The following is a 15462-nucleotide window of genomic DNA, read 5'->3' as shown; positions in this document are numbered from 1 at the left end:
CCATAGAGTTACACGTATTCCCCATCCCGATCCCCCCTCCCACCTCCCTCTCCACCCGACTCCTCAGGGTCCTCCCAGTGCACCAGGCCCGAGCACTTGACTCATGCATCCCACCTGGGCTGGTGTTCTGTTTCACCATAGATAATATACATGCTGTTCTTTCAAAACATCCCACCCTCACGTTCTCCCCCAGAGTTCAAAAGTCTGTTCTGTACTTCTGTGTCTCTTTTTCTGTTTTGCATATAGGGTTATCGCTACCATCTATCTAAATTCCATATATATGTGTTAGTATACTGTAATGTTCTTTATCTTTCTGGCTTACTTCACTCTGTATAATGGGCTCCAGTTTCGTCCATCTCATTAGAACTGATTCAAATGAATTCTTTTTAACGGCTGAGTAATATTCCATGGTGTATATGTACCACAGCTTCCTTATCCATTTGTCTGTTGATGGGCATCTAGGTTGCTTCCATGTCCTGGCTATTATAAACAGTGCTGTGATGAACATTGGGGTGCATGTGTCTCTTTCAGATCTGGATTCCTCAGTGTGTATGCCCAGAAGTGGTATTGCTGGGTCATATGGCAGTTCTATTTCCAGTTTTTTAAGAAATCTCCACACTGTTTTCCATAGTGGCTGTACTAGTTTGCATTCCCACCAACAGTGTAAGAGGGTTCCCTTTTCTCCACACCCTCTCCAGCATTTATTGCTTCTGGACTTTTGGATAGCAGCCATCCTGACTGGCATGTAATGGTACCTCATTGTGGTTTTGATTTGCATTTCTCTGATAATGAGTGATGTTGAGCATTTTTTCATGTGTTTGTTAGCCATCTGTATGTCTTCTTTGGAGAAATGTCTGTTTAGTTCTTTGGCCCATTTTTTGATTGGGTCGTTTATTTTTCTGGAATTGAGCTTCAGGAGTTGCTTGTATATTTTTGAGATTAATCCTTTGTCTGTTTCCTCATTTGTTATTATTTTCTCCCAATCTGAGGGCTGTCTTTTCATCTTACTTATAGTTTCCTTTGTTGTGCAAAAGCTTTTAATTTTCATTAGGTCCCATTTGTTTATTTTTGCTTTTATTTCCAATATTCTGGGAGGTGAGTCATAGAAGATCTTGCTGTGATTTATGTCGGAGAGTGTTTTGCCTATGTTCTCCTCTAGGAGTTTTATAGTTTCTGGTCTTATATTTAGATCTTTAATCCATTTTGAGTTTATTTTTGTGTATGGTGTTAGGAAGTGTTCTAGTTTCATTCTTTTACAAGTGGTTGACCAGTTTTCCCAGCACCACTTGTTAAAGAGATTGTCTTTTTTCCATTGTATATCCTTGCCTCCTTTGTCAAAGATAAGCTGTCCATAGGTTCGTGGATTTATCTCTGGGCTTTCTATTCTGTTCCATTGATCTATATTTCTGTCTTTGTGCCAGTACCATACTGAAATCAGGAACAAGACAAGGATGCCCACTCTCACCACTACTATTCAACATAGTGTTGGAAGTTTTGGCCACAGCAATCAGAGCAGAAAAAGACATAAAAGGAATCCAGATAGGAAAAGAAGAAGTGAAATTCTTGCTGTTTGCAGATGACATGATCCTCTACATAGAAAACCCTAAAGACTCTTCCAGAAAATTACTAGAGCTAATTAATGAATATAGTAAAGTTGCAGGATATAAAATTAACACACAGAAATCCCTTGCATTCCTATACACTAACAATGAAAAAACAGAAAGAGAAATTAAGGAAACAATACCATTCACCATTGCAACAAAAAGAATAAAATACTTAGGAGTATATCTACCTAAAGAAACAAAAGACCTATACATAGAAAACTATAAAACACTGATGAAAGAAATCAAAGAGGACACAAACAGTTGGAGAAACATACCGTGTTCATGGATTGGAAGAATCAATATTGTCAAAATGGCTATTCTACCCAAAGCAATCTACAGATTCAATGCAATCCCTATCAAGCTACCAACAGTATTTTTCACACAACTAGAAGAAATAATTTCACAATTTGTATGGAAATACAAAAAACCTCGAATAGCCAAAGTAATCTTGAGAAAGAAGAATGGAACTGGAGGAATCAACCTGCCTGACTTCAGACTCTACTATATGTATATATATACTTTTTAATATTCTTTTCTGCTACAGTTTAACACAGGCTATTGAACATAGTTCCCTGTGCTATTCAGTAGGATCTTGTTGTTTATTCATTCTATATATAATAGTTTGCTTCTGCTGACCCAGAACTCCCCCTTCATCCCTCCCCCACGCCCCTTCCCCTTGGCATCCATAAGTCTGTGGTCTATCTCTATGAGTCTGTTTTGAAGATATGTTCATTTGTGTCATGTCTTAGTTTCCACACAAAAGTGATATGGTATTTGCCTTTCTCTGACTTCACTATGAATACTCTATGTCCAGTCATGTTGCTGCAAATGGCATTATTTTCTTCTTTTTTATGACTCAGTAATATTCCATTGTTTGTGTATATGCCACATCTTCTTTCTCAATTCTGTCCATGGACATTCAGTTGTTCCATGTCATGGCTGGTGTGAATACTGCTGCTATGAACATGGGGTACATGTATTTTTTGAATTATAGTTTTGTCCAGATATGTGCCCAAGAGTGGGAAATTAATCCCATTTTTTTAATAGCCTTCAAAAATAGAACAGAAGACCAGTAACTTCACAAAACCATTTAAGCCTGTAAGGATCATGATAGGCTACAGAAAACATATAGATAAGTTGTGTGTATTTATACAAATAGTTAAATATATAATATATTTAACATAATATTCATCTCTATCTATCTATATCCATATTTATATTCTACATAGCAGAGCGTGATAAGGCTTAATAATGGACACCGTGCTTACGAGCCTGTATTTACACTTCAAAAGTAAATTATCTGGGGCTCTAAATGTCAAATAACAGAAATCCAATTAAGCCCCAGAGGTTCTGTGAGATCTGAATATTAAGTTTCATCATTTATCTTGCATGACATTGCTAGGAGCCAATAACCAATCCAATTTCAGGCTTAGTTCTGCAAGAAAAATAACCATATATTAATTGCCATTTCTCCTACCTCTCTAGGAATAACAAAAATAAATCAGTTTAAGTATGAAGTACTGAAATGGTTCTCAACTCGTAGAAAATGAATTCCCAGGGAAGTCTCAAAGTAAGTCATTCTTGTTTTCGGATGTCAAACTGATTAAGTTTCAAAAGCCTGATCCATTCGTAACTGAATGCTCCATAAACTTCTCACTTCAAAGGATTTAGCAGTTATCAATGAATTGTTATTTGTTTACAGTTGAAAAATGTTGCTACTCAAATTTTGTAATTCCTTTTATTATATAATTAAAGAAAAATTATCCCTCATCAACCATTTGAATACCCTCCCCAAGATCGGAATCAGCTTTATCTCCAAGGAGCCCTACTTCACTTTATTGGGAAATGGTATTTGGACATTATTTAGTGGTCTTCATATAAACAGAGTTGTTATTTCCTATTCAAATTTAGAACTACAAAATTTTTAATTTCTCATCTCTTCTCTTACACTGAAAATTCTCATTTCTAATTGCATACATTTCAATTTTCATACTTAATAACAACATAAGTACCAAGGAAGTTGATTTCTTTCCAGTTCTATTTGCCCTTGGAGATATCACACTAAGGGTGTCCAAATTACTGTGTTTTAAAGGTAACTGATTCTAAATCAGGAAAGGAATATGTGAAGATTGTATATTGTCACCCTGCTTATTTTACTTATATGCAGAGGACATCATGCAAAATGCTGGACTAGAAGAAGCACAAGCTGGAATCAAAATTGCCGGGAGAAATAGCAATAACCTTAGACATGCAGATGACACCACCCTTATGGCAGAAAGCAAAGAAGAATTAAGAGCCTCTTGATAAAAGTGGAAGAGTGAAAAAGTTGGCTTAAAACTCAACATTCAGAAAACTAAGATCATTGCATTCGGTCCCATCACTTCATGGTAAATAGATGGGGAAGCAATGAAAACAGTGACAGACTTTATTTTGGGGGGCTCCAAAATCACTGCAGATGGTGACTGCAACCATGAAATTAAAAGATCCTTACTCCTTGGAGGAAAAGCTATGACCAACCTAGACATTATTAAAAAGCAGAGACATTACCAACAAAGGTCCATCCATCTAGTAAAAGCTATGATTTTTCGAGTAGTCATGTATGGATGTGAGTTGGCCGATAAAGAAAGTTGAGCACTGAAGAACTGATGGTTTTGAACTGTGGTGTTGGAGAATACTCTTGAAAGTCCCTTGGACTGCAAGGAGATCAAACCAGTCAATCTTAAAAGAAATCAGTCCTGAATATTCATTGGAAGGACTGATGCTGAAGCTGAAACTCCAATACTTTCGCCATCTGATGCGAAGAACTGACTCATTGGAAAAGACCCTGATGCTGGGAAAGATTGAAGGCGGGAGGGGAAGGGGACGACAGAGGATGAGATGGTTGGATGGCATCACCGACATGATGGACATGAATTTGAGTAGGCTCTGGGAGTTGGTGATGGATAGGGAGGCCTGGCGTGCTGCAGTCCATGGGGTTGACTAAACTGAGTGACTAAACTGAAAGGTAACTGAAACATTCCTATGTATTGAAGCCACCAACTTGCTACACAATTACAGTTAATTTGCTTCATTTTGGTTTGGATTTTTAGTTTTCTTTAATTTTTGATGTTATCGTATTTTTTAAAAACTGCAAAAATGTAGTACATGATTCCCAAGCCAATGGACAAAATTCACCATATATTCAGAGAAGTCTAGTTTACATCCTGATCCCCTGTATCTGATTCTGCTCCCCCATCTCCTCCTTTCACCATAGATAACCATTTTTTAAAGTTTTTTTTTTTAATATAAGCAAACAAGGTTATACAAACACATTTATACTCTTAAATAGTACTGTATACCTTTTCCACCTTTTCACTTACTAATACCACTCCACAGCATTTTAAAGAAATATTCCTCTTTGCTTTTTAAAGCTACATGCTACTCAGTCATGTGAATCTACCACAGTTTAATCTATTTTTAAACAGGGTATGCATAATATTTAGATGACTAATATTTATTAAATGCATCTGACTTGAGTTAAATGTGAGACCAAAAGTGAGTGTGAAACCAGAAGTCCAGTAATTGAAGCTGAATGGTAACTGTGGAAGTTGGTATACTGTAACAGGTATATATACATTTGGAGACTGGAGCTGAAAAACTTCTGAAAATTGTTTTCTTCCAGCCATACTTATTGTAAACATTTAAGGTGCCTATACGGTCAGCAATTTCCTCTCTGAAAACTGCTTCCCACTTAGAATGCCAGCACCACTTGAAGTAAGAAAATGTTAGTGAGTGCTCACTAGCCAGAACAAGAACCAGCCATTTGGGAATTCCCAGGCAGTCCAGTGGTTAGGATTCTGTGCTCACTGCTGACAGCCTAGTTTCAATCCCTGGTCGGGGACCTAATATTCCAAAACCGACAAGGTCAAAAAAAGGGGCAGTTAATTATTCCAGTTGATGAGTAAGGCAGATAATCACTTCAGTTGCTCAGTCATGTGTGACTCTACAACCCCATGGACTATATATAGCACACCAGGCTTCCCTTTCCAGAACCAAATCCAGGAGCTTGCTCAAACTTATATCCATCAAGTCCATGACACTATCCAGTCACATCTCATCCACTATTGCCCCCTTCTCTTCCTGCCCTCAATCTTTTCCAGCATCACGGTCTTCTCAAATGAGTCAGTTCTTCACATCAGGTGGCCAAAGTATTGGAGTTTCAGCTTCAGCATCAGTCCTTCCAATGAATATTCAGGACTGATTTCCTTTAGGATTGACTGGTTGGATCTCCTTGCAGTCCAAGGGACTCTCGAGATTCTTCTCCAACACCACAGTTCAAAAGCATCAATTCTTCAGTGCTCAGCTTTCTTTACAGTCCAACTCTCATATCCATACATGACTACTGGAAAAACCGTAGCTTTGACTAGACAGACCTTTGTTGGCAAAGTAATGTCTCTGCTTTTTAATAATGTCTAGGTTGGTCATAACTTTTCTTCCAAGGAGCAAACGTCTTTTAATTTCATGGTTGCAGTCACCATCTGCATTTAGGAGCCCCCAAAAATAAAGTCTCTCACTATTTCCATTGTTTCCCCATCTATTTGCCATGAAGAGATGGGGCCAGATGCCATGATCTTCATTTTCTGAATATTGAGTTTCAAGTCAGCTTTTTCACTCTCCTTTCACTTTTATCAAGAGGCTCTTTAGTTCTTTGCTTTCTGTAAGGGTGATGTCATCTGCATATCAGAGGTTATCAATATTGCTCCCAGCAATTTTGATTCCAGCTTGTGCTTCATCCAGCATGGCATTTCGCATGATGTATTCTGCATGTAAGTTAAATAAGCAGGGTGACAATATACAGCCTTGACATACTCCTCTCCCGATTTGGAATCATCTGTTGTTACATATACAGTTCTAACTGTTGCTTCTTGGCCTGCAAACAGATTTCTCACAAGGCAGGTAGGGTGAATCAACGTAAATTGGAAGTGGTCAAATAGGAGCTGACAAGAGTGAACACTGAAATTTTAGGAATCAGTGAACTAAAATGGACTGCACTGGGTGAATTTAACTCAGATGACCATTATATCTACTACTGTGGGCAAGAATCCCTTAGAAGAAATGGTGTAGCCCACAGTTAACAAGAGTCCAAAATGCAGTTCTTGGATGCAGTCTCAAAAACGACAGAATGATCTCTGTTTGTTTCCAAGGAACACCATTCATTATCACAGTAATCCAAGTCTATGCCCCAATCAGTAATGCTGAAGCTGAAGTTGAACAGTTCTATGAAGACCTACACGACCTTCTAGAACTAACACCCCCAAAAGATGTTCTTTTCATTATAGGGGACTGGAATGCAAAAGTAGGAAGTCAAGAGATACCTGGAATAACCGGCAAATTTGGCCTTTGAAAACAAAATGAAGCAGGTCAAAGGTTAACAAGAGTTTTGCTAAGAGAATGCACTGGTCATAGCAAACCCCCTCTTTCAAACAACACAAGAGAAGACTCTACAGATGGACATCACCAGATGGTTAATACCAAAATCAGACTGATTATATTCTTTGCAACAAAAGATGGAGATCTATACAGTCAGCAAAAACAAGACCAAGAGCTGACTGTAGCTCAGATCATGAACTCCTTATTGCCAAATTCAGACTTACATTGAAAAAAGTAGGGAAAACCACTAAACCATCCATGTATGACCTAAATCAAACCCCTTATGATTATACAATGTAAGTGACAAATAGATTCAAGGGATTAGACCTGACAGAGTGCCTGAAGAACTTGGACAGAGGTTCGTAACATTGAAAGGAGGCAGTGATCACAGAGGTTTGTGACACTGAAAGGAGGCAGTGATTACGACCATCCCAAAGAAAAAGAAATCCAAAAAGGCAAAATGGTTGTCTGAGGAGGCCTTACAAACAGCTGAGAAAAGAAGAAAAGCTAAAGGCAAAGGAAAAAACGAAAGATATACCTATTTGAATGCAGAGTTCCAAATAACTAGTAAGGAGAGATAAGAAAGCCTTCCTCAGTGATCAATGCAAAGAAATAGAGGCAAACAATAGAATGGGAAAGATTAGAGATCTCTTCAAGAAAATTAAGAGATACTGAGGGAACATTTCATGCAAAGATGGGCACAATAAAGGATAGAAATGTTATAGACCGAACAGAAGCAGAAGATACTAAGAAGAGGTGGCAAGAATACACAGAACGATACAAAAAAAGATCTTCATGACCCAGATAACCATAATGATGTGATTACTCACCTAGAGCCAGACATCCTGGAATGCAAAGTCAAGTGGGCCTTAGGAAACATCACTACGAGCAAAGCTAACAGAGGTGATGGAATTCCAGCTGAGCTATTTCAAATCCTAAAAGATGATGCTGTGAAAGTGCTGCACTCAATATGCCAGCAAATTTGGAAAACTCAACAGTGGCCACAGGGCTGGAAAAGGTCAGTTTTCATTCCAATCCCAAAGAAAGGCAATGCCAAATGTTCAAACTACCGCATAATTGTACTCATCTCACACACTAGCAAAGTAATGCTCAAAATTCTCCAAGCCAGGTTTCAACAGTACATAAATCATGAACTTCCAGATGTTCAAGCTGGATTCAGAAAAGTCAGAGGAGCCAGAGATCAAACTGTCAACATCCATTGGATCATCGAAAAAGCAAGAGTTCCAGAAAAACATCTACTTCTGCTTTACTGAATAAGCACTTTGAATATTAACTCATTTTTTTCTTCCAACCTGTGAAGTAGGTACCATTATTATTCCTGTGTTAAACAACAGAATGCTAAGGCACAAAAAAGGTTAAATAATTTATATGGTGTCACACAGCTAAGAAACAAGAGAGCTGGGGTTTAATCAAGCCTCTGACTCTAGAACCCATATTCCTAACCATTAAAGTACTCTGTCTGAAGGTTATCAGAACCAGAATAATATTGTCAATACATTATCAAACCAAACTTGAGTCCATTGCCTATATGCATGAAAGCCAATCTACTGACACCCAGATTGTGAAGGATAGTGCACCATCTACTGAGACACAAAACAAGGAGCATGCCTAACTAGTGCTCAAAAGAAGACTCCCAGATTCGCTGACGGCTTTCAAATAAAGTTTTTTAAAGACGGAATAAGGGAGAGAGTTGTAGAGTACCTGATCAGCCTGTGGACATTCTTCTGATTGGCTGGTGGCAGTCAACAGCAACAAACTTCTGGTTCCTATCTTCTTCCACATGGTGCGAGTTTTGAGTGTTTGCAAAACAGCTCAAAGGATATGGTTTATAACATTATCTATAACCCTTGAGAAGGAACTAAAGGTCCTTGACTTTGTTTAATGGCTAAATCATTATTTTGTCTTGTTTGACCGTTTTCCTTTGTTTCTGCATATTCTCACTTCTCTGATTAAATTTATATTTTGAACTTGGGAAAGGCCTGCGAAGCTGAAGTTCTTATATGAAGAGGCAGGTAGAGGGCATAGTGGGCAGAGGGAGCGATCTGTCTCAGAAAGGCCCCATAAGGTTGTGCTTGGTTATAAACACTAAAATAAGATGATGAAAGTTTTCATTCTAACATAATATCCAGATATAAAAGAAAACAAAGAACAAACAAAAAACATATATGGGATTATGGTTTTATTGTTTTTTAAAAATTTTTTATGCTCCAAAACACTTTACTTGGAAATTTTCACTAGAAGTAGGAAAACAAACAAAAAACAGTAAGGTACAGCAGCACAAATACATAATGCATACTTTAATTGTGGATACATTAGATGTATGTTAATGTAATACTTTCATAACATGATAGCTCATACTGTGTTAAAAAAAATAATACAAGAAAGTAATGCTAGAGAACTACGGAATCCTGTACTCTGTGCAGAAGGGATATCCTTATGGGAGCCAGAAAAGGAGCCCTGGAAGGTGAAGTGAGAAAAGTGACAAGCGATCTACAACTAGTGTATCAGCAAGCTGTGAGTTTTTTTAAAATGGCATTTAAAAGCATCTGAGAAAGTCTTTAGAGACCATACCCCCTTACATTACAGAATTTCCAGTGGAATTGTAAAGGCAAGAAGGGAAATTTTATCGTGGAGTTTCAGCCATGACTCTCACCTCACTCTACTGAACATGAAGAAATGAGAGAAAGTCTTCTGTCATGATGTGCACTTTAATCAGTATCAAACAATTCATAGTAGCCAGAAATCCTATAAATGCAGCAAAGCAGACAAGCCTTTAACTAAGTCTCAAAGCCTAGTTAACATGGGAAAATTCATACTGGAAAAGAACCATACAAATTTAAGGATTATGAAAATTACTTTAACAGAGTTAAAGTTTTAGTAATCCATCAAGGAGTCAAAATGGAGAGGAACTCCAAGTGTAATAAATTCTATAAAGCCTTTAGGTTATCACTTACCCATTAGTAAGGCCCACACTGGAGAGAAACCCTTTAAAATGTGATCAAAATGAAAAGTTCTTAGGAAGTGATTCATTCTTTAATCCAGCATCAAAACTTTCAAAAAAGAAATTTTATGAATACACTGAATATGAAATGGCACATTTGATGGTGTTTAAACAGAGGGGAGACACAAATGAAGTAGACAGGTGCTTGGAGGTGTCTTCCCAATCACCCTAAATAAAACAGCACCCTTCTTAAGAGTCATGCTAGCCCCATACCCTGCTTTATTATTCATAGCACTCATCACTCACCACACTATATTTTTACTTCTTAAAATGCATTAACTTCTTCCACTAGAATATAAACTCTGATGTTTTACAAAGCTATATTCTCAGTGCTTAAGGATAAAACAGCATGTAGTAGGCACGTGTTGATAAGTGAATTATAATACTTTGATCAGTGGATTATAGTACCTTCCTTATGTGGAGTATTTGGTACTCTGAAGTTAATCCATTCTAAATGAAACAGAATTCACTTAGCAGGCTTTAACATATAAAAACGTACTGGTCTTTGCTTTGTGATACATCACAGTTAAAAGCATTGTACTGTTATGATCTACAAATTATTCTCCAATTGTGTGGGGGATGAAAAAGTTGTACAAAAAGCACCCCAACAGTACCCTCATTAGTGTACCAACCAGTGAGAGACCCAAAAGGACTGTTTCAAAAAGGTCATGAAGACAAAATGGAGTCCCTAGCTTCTGAAGACAAAATTCTCTTTTTTCCCTCTGGTTCTAAATCTAAACAATACTTTACTCCTCTGAGGAATAATTCCTTCTTGGCCTTGTACAGAGGAAATGGCAGTTTGGAGTCAGATATCAAAAACCCTTTTGTGGCAGAGAATCATGTCTCTTATTAATTCAAAGAGCATTACGAAGGGCCTACCATTCATTAAGCACTCCGCATAAAGATAAATTTTCAAAACATGGAATTTGTCAATTTTTAAGAAAAATGACTATAAAGCAATATAAGCAGTATGATAACATGGGATGGGAAAATTCAGGGAGCAGAAGCAAAGAAACTTGTAACTTTAACTGAAAAGGGTTGGAAAAAGCCTTACAGGCACAATATCACTGGGGCTGAGGCCTAAAGGAAAATACTTTCTAGGCCACAAAGAAGGGCAATGCATCCCAGTGAGAAGTAATAAGAATAACAAAGGAAAAAAACACATAGCACATTGGAAAAGGAACTGGTACACTTGTGACTGATTGTGATGCTCCAAAAGGGGTGAAGTGAGGATGGGTAGTCTGTGATTTAAATCTTCATGCTTAGAAAGCATAAAGGCGTTTTTCACAGCAAAACTTGTTAAAGACTAAATTAAATAAAAATCTTCTTAGCTGTGTGAGAATAAATAAGAGACAGAGAAAGGGAGAGATTCTCCACTTGTCCCAAGAGGTTCTATCAGAACATTAATCAAAAAGGAGCCTAAGGAACACTGGACTAGAATATGATCACACAAGAAGAGCTGCAGAGATGAGACTGGCAAAGTAGGCAGAAGAAAGCAGATTACAGCATTCTGTGTTGCCCTGCTTTGTGGAAGATCAAAAAAAAGAAAACATGAACTGGAAAAGATTTTAGATAAAAGATGACGATTAGTTGTGTGTGAGCACATTAAATTTATTTAAAATTACTGTAGGATGTCTAAGTGAAGATATTTAATAGCAATTAGAAAGAAGGTTTAGAGAGCAGAAGTTGGGATTCAAAGTGCAGGTTTGGGAGTCAGCCTAAGATTACAGGTGGTAGAAGCCATGGTTATGAATAACACCACAAAGAAGTACAGTTGATCCTTGAACAATGAGGGGATTAGGGATGAATCCTCCTGGCAGTAAAAAAAATCACAATATAACTTATAGTCAGCCATCCACATTGCGACTCCTCCATATCTGAGGATATGACCAACTGCTGGTTGTATAAAAGTGTAGTGTTAACTATTGAAAAAAAATGTATAAGCAGTCCCATGTAGTTCAAAGTTCAAACTTGCATTGCTCAAGGGTCAATGGCATTTAGAGTAAGTATTTAAAAAAAGGAGAAAGGTAGGAAGGAAATAGGGGAGAAGGAGGAAAAAGAGAAAAAGGATAGTACTTTGGGAAACAGCAATACCTACAGGGCACTGGGAAAAAGAGAAGCCCTGGGAGAAAGGAAGAAGTCGGCAGAAAGGAAAGGTGGGGAAATTGGTCTTCAACATGAAGCAGGAGACCTATTTTCCTCAAAAAAGCGGGAAAATGAGTAGGGCAAAGGGGGGAAACAGAGGCTGACCTCTTCATAGTCTCTATTTCTGTTAAGAGAGGACTAAGAGCCATGTGCTAGGGGAGGAGACAAATGGCCAGAGAAAAGTGATGAGGCAAGTCAGAGGTGTGCGTGAGTCACAGTGGGAAATAGATAAATGGCTTATGCTGAGGGCTCCTCTAACCTTGAAGGTGAGATACTTAGAGTGACTCCACTTTGAAGGGCTGCAGGAACTTCACACAGAATTCAGCATCCCAGAAAAGAAGGGGGGATGATAGGATTAATTCAATATGGAAAGAAGGCTTGAAGAATGATTAGGTTGAAGGACAAGGGGAAGATAGGATCTGAAGGGACTGTAGAGAGCTCTTCATGTGGTGTCACAGAAAACCAAGGCTGGACAGGGGAGGAAGAAAACTCTGAAAGGGGCTGATGGTAAGGAGAAAAGGGAGTAGTAAGAGGAGGCTCTCAAGAAGCAAAAAACATAGGAAAGAAGTAAGAGAGAGAAAAAAATCAACAAAAATAAGGAAGTAAAAAGTTGGAAAGGTGAAAATGTCATTAGTTACTGAAATTGAAGATTTCAGAAACAGAAACTCAGGATGGTGATATTCATGGAGTGGCCATGGGAGTTAAGTTCCTGGAATGTGATGAAGTCAATGGCCCAGAGATTGAGAATACTGGCAAGGTATCAGACAGGTCATCCCTAGACGACAACAGGAACTGAGGTAGACAGAAAGACTGTCAGTAAGATACCAGGCTGGGCTCTCCGCCTTTAACACTCACTCTTACAATCAAAGACAGAAAATATTAAAATTTCAGAATCTATGAAAAGATGTGCCCTAAGACACAAGACTAATGGCAGACTAACCTAATGGTTTTATCTTCATTATTTGTTTAATAAACCATGCATATTCTTTTAAACAAAAGAAGAAAAATCATTTTAAAATTTTTATAAAATGCCTAACAGACTAAAAATTTTAAATGCCATTAGTAGCATGTAGTGAAACAAAAATTCTTCTGTGGAGTCTTCCATTATTTATCTTACTCTGGAAATGGTACATGGATACAAGTCACAATTTTTCATTTTGTCAATTTTTAAATACACCCATAGCATATATCCAAAGCAAAGAGGTGACTTGACTTTAGTCTCTGAAGTGTAGCAAACTTCAAGAGAGGGAGACTAAAAAATATATAAAAACAGTCAAAATGTTCAATTTTATGTTATGTATATTGTACCACAATAAAAAAAAATCTAAAGTATTAATAACAGAAAAAATCTTTACAGAGATAAATTGGATTCCTTCTTGATATTAGTCACAGGATATCTGTAGTTCAGGCTGAGTTAGAATAATGTAAATGCCATTTCAGAAATTAAAGAATCATTCCTTCACAGGTTTAAGAATATATAGTGAAAGACAGTAATGGCATTTAAAAAAGGGTAACCATGCTGGCTATCTTTATGTAGTGTAATGTTCTTAAATTCAGTATCAATATGTCTTCTTTTCTGGAATTTTCATTCCTGAGTCTTTTTGTTTTTCTGTTTAAAAAAACAGAGAAGTTTTTGTTCTTACTTACTAGTTAGTGTGATGCTGAAAGAAGTTTAAAATTTGTTTTGCATTTGTTGTATTCCATTCTTGTTCTTTCAGGGGTCCTTCGCATACAAATACATACTTTTTCAAAATTTTCTCTCCTACTTCTCGGAAATCCAAGGGTTCTTTGTGTGTAGCGTAGCTTGCTCCAGAAACGCCAGTATCCATTTCGTGATTTTCTGGCTGTTGATCTGCACAATGCTTCAATCCCCAATAACACATTTCTCCACTGTACATCATAGCCAGCAAATGAATGTCACTAAATATTCCTAGGAAAGTCATTTAAGTTGAGAGATTAGAATTTAAAAACTTTAAAAGAAACCCTAATGATTAAGACTCTAATAAAATCCTTTTATATCATTAAGCATTTTTCCTTCTCATTTTACAGCTATACTTTAAAAAGCCAAATATCACTTAATACAATCCTCATTTCATTGACACTTCCATCTCTACTTTATCTATAAAAGAAGCCCAAGCCCACCCTCCCCAAAAAATTACTTTTAAAGAATCGTTTAGGTTCGTGTATTCACCTTTCTGGGATTATCTTTAGGATCTGTTTGAAAATCTAATCTAAATCAATGGAACCTCTCCCAGAAACGTGCATTCCATATTCGGAATACTATTCAGAGATTCCCTCGATCCCATTCATGAACAGAACTTTTCTTTAGAGGGTATACTCAAGGATCAGTAATACAGTTCCTATATTTCTACAATAGTGTACAGATACAATCCTGCATAATCATGTCCCTTAGAGGCCATATAATTTGAAATAACTAAAGATGTTAAATTGTATCCAAGATGCTTCATGTTCTCAGGAAAAAGGAATACACTGTAGGATTTTCATCAAAAGTTGAAAGCATGCTTATTATAGAAGAAGGCAATTATATAATTAAACATTTATGACACACAGTTTATTAATTTGATATTAAAAAAAAAAAACCTAGAATAGTAAAGATATGGGGATAAATGATCAACTTTGTACAACTCACCAAAGTTCTTTTAAAACCTCAGTTTGCAAAACTCAGGATTCCACATGCCCTACTTATTTCATGGAATTTTAACAAGCTTTTCTTCTGAGATTTTTTTTCTTTTTTAGCTATGAAGAAATGAAGTGAAAAGAAAAGATAATGGGTAATATGCCTTGTACTTATTGTTTTGTACATATTACCCATAATTATTTTTCATTTCATTTCTTCATAGTTAAAAGATCAAAATCTTCAGAGAAAAAGCTAGAATAGTATTAGATGTTATTCAGAATGTAAAAAGAAACAGACCTAGAATCTGAGAGGATCTGGATAAAAATCACTAACTTTGTACAACTAATCAAAGCTCTTTAGGCCCCAGTTTGCAAAAATCAAGATTCCACATACTCTCCTTAATTTTGTGAAGTTTTCTTAGGGAAGAGTTGGTAGGGATTCCCCCACCCCCAATTAATGATTTTCACTCCAGAATTATATTTCATATTACATAGGGCATTTCACCAAATGCATATCCTTTCTCATTTTTGTAATCTTACACCCTAATTATTCCTAAAAAGACTGGTAAAGTAAGGAGACAGGAGCAAAACTGAATGAAAGGTTGAACTTTTAAGCAGACTAGATCTTTAGAAGGAAGAGCTGAA

The 15462-nt window shown here is 36.9% G+C and overlaps 1 protein-coding gene across 1 annotated transcript in view; it reads right to left on the bottom strand.

Moving 5' to 3' along the window:
- Nucleotides 1-9196: 9196 nt before the first annotated feature.
- Nucleotides 9197-15462, bottom strand: part of RIMOC1 (RAB7A interacting MON1-CCZ1 complex subunit 1) — a 28507-nt gene continuing 22241 nt past the window's right edge. The window contains exon 6 of the mRNA XM_065905373.1: nt 9197-14110. Coding sequence (XP_065761445.1) covers nt 13827-14110 — 284 coding nt within the window. The 3' untranslated portion in view covers nt 9197-13826. The remainder of the gene's footprint in view (nt 14111-15462) is intronic.

The sequence above is a fragment of the Muntiacus reevesi genome, chromosome 14 (genome assembly GCF_963930625.1).
Source record: "Muntiacus reevesi chromosome 14, mMunRee1.1, whole genome shotgun sequence".
Classification (NCBI taxonomy): Eukaryota; Metazoa; Chordata; class Mammalia; order Artiodactyla; family Cervidae; genus Muntiacus; species Muntiacus reevesi.
Note: the sequence above shows the minus strand (reverse complement) of the source record. Positions and strands in the feature narration are given on the sequence as shown.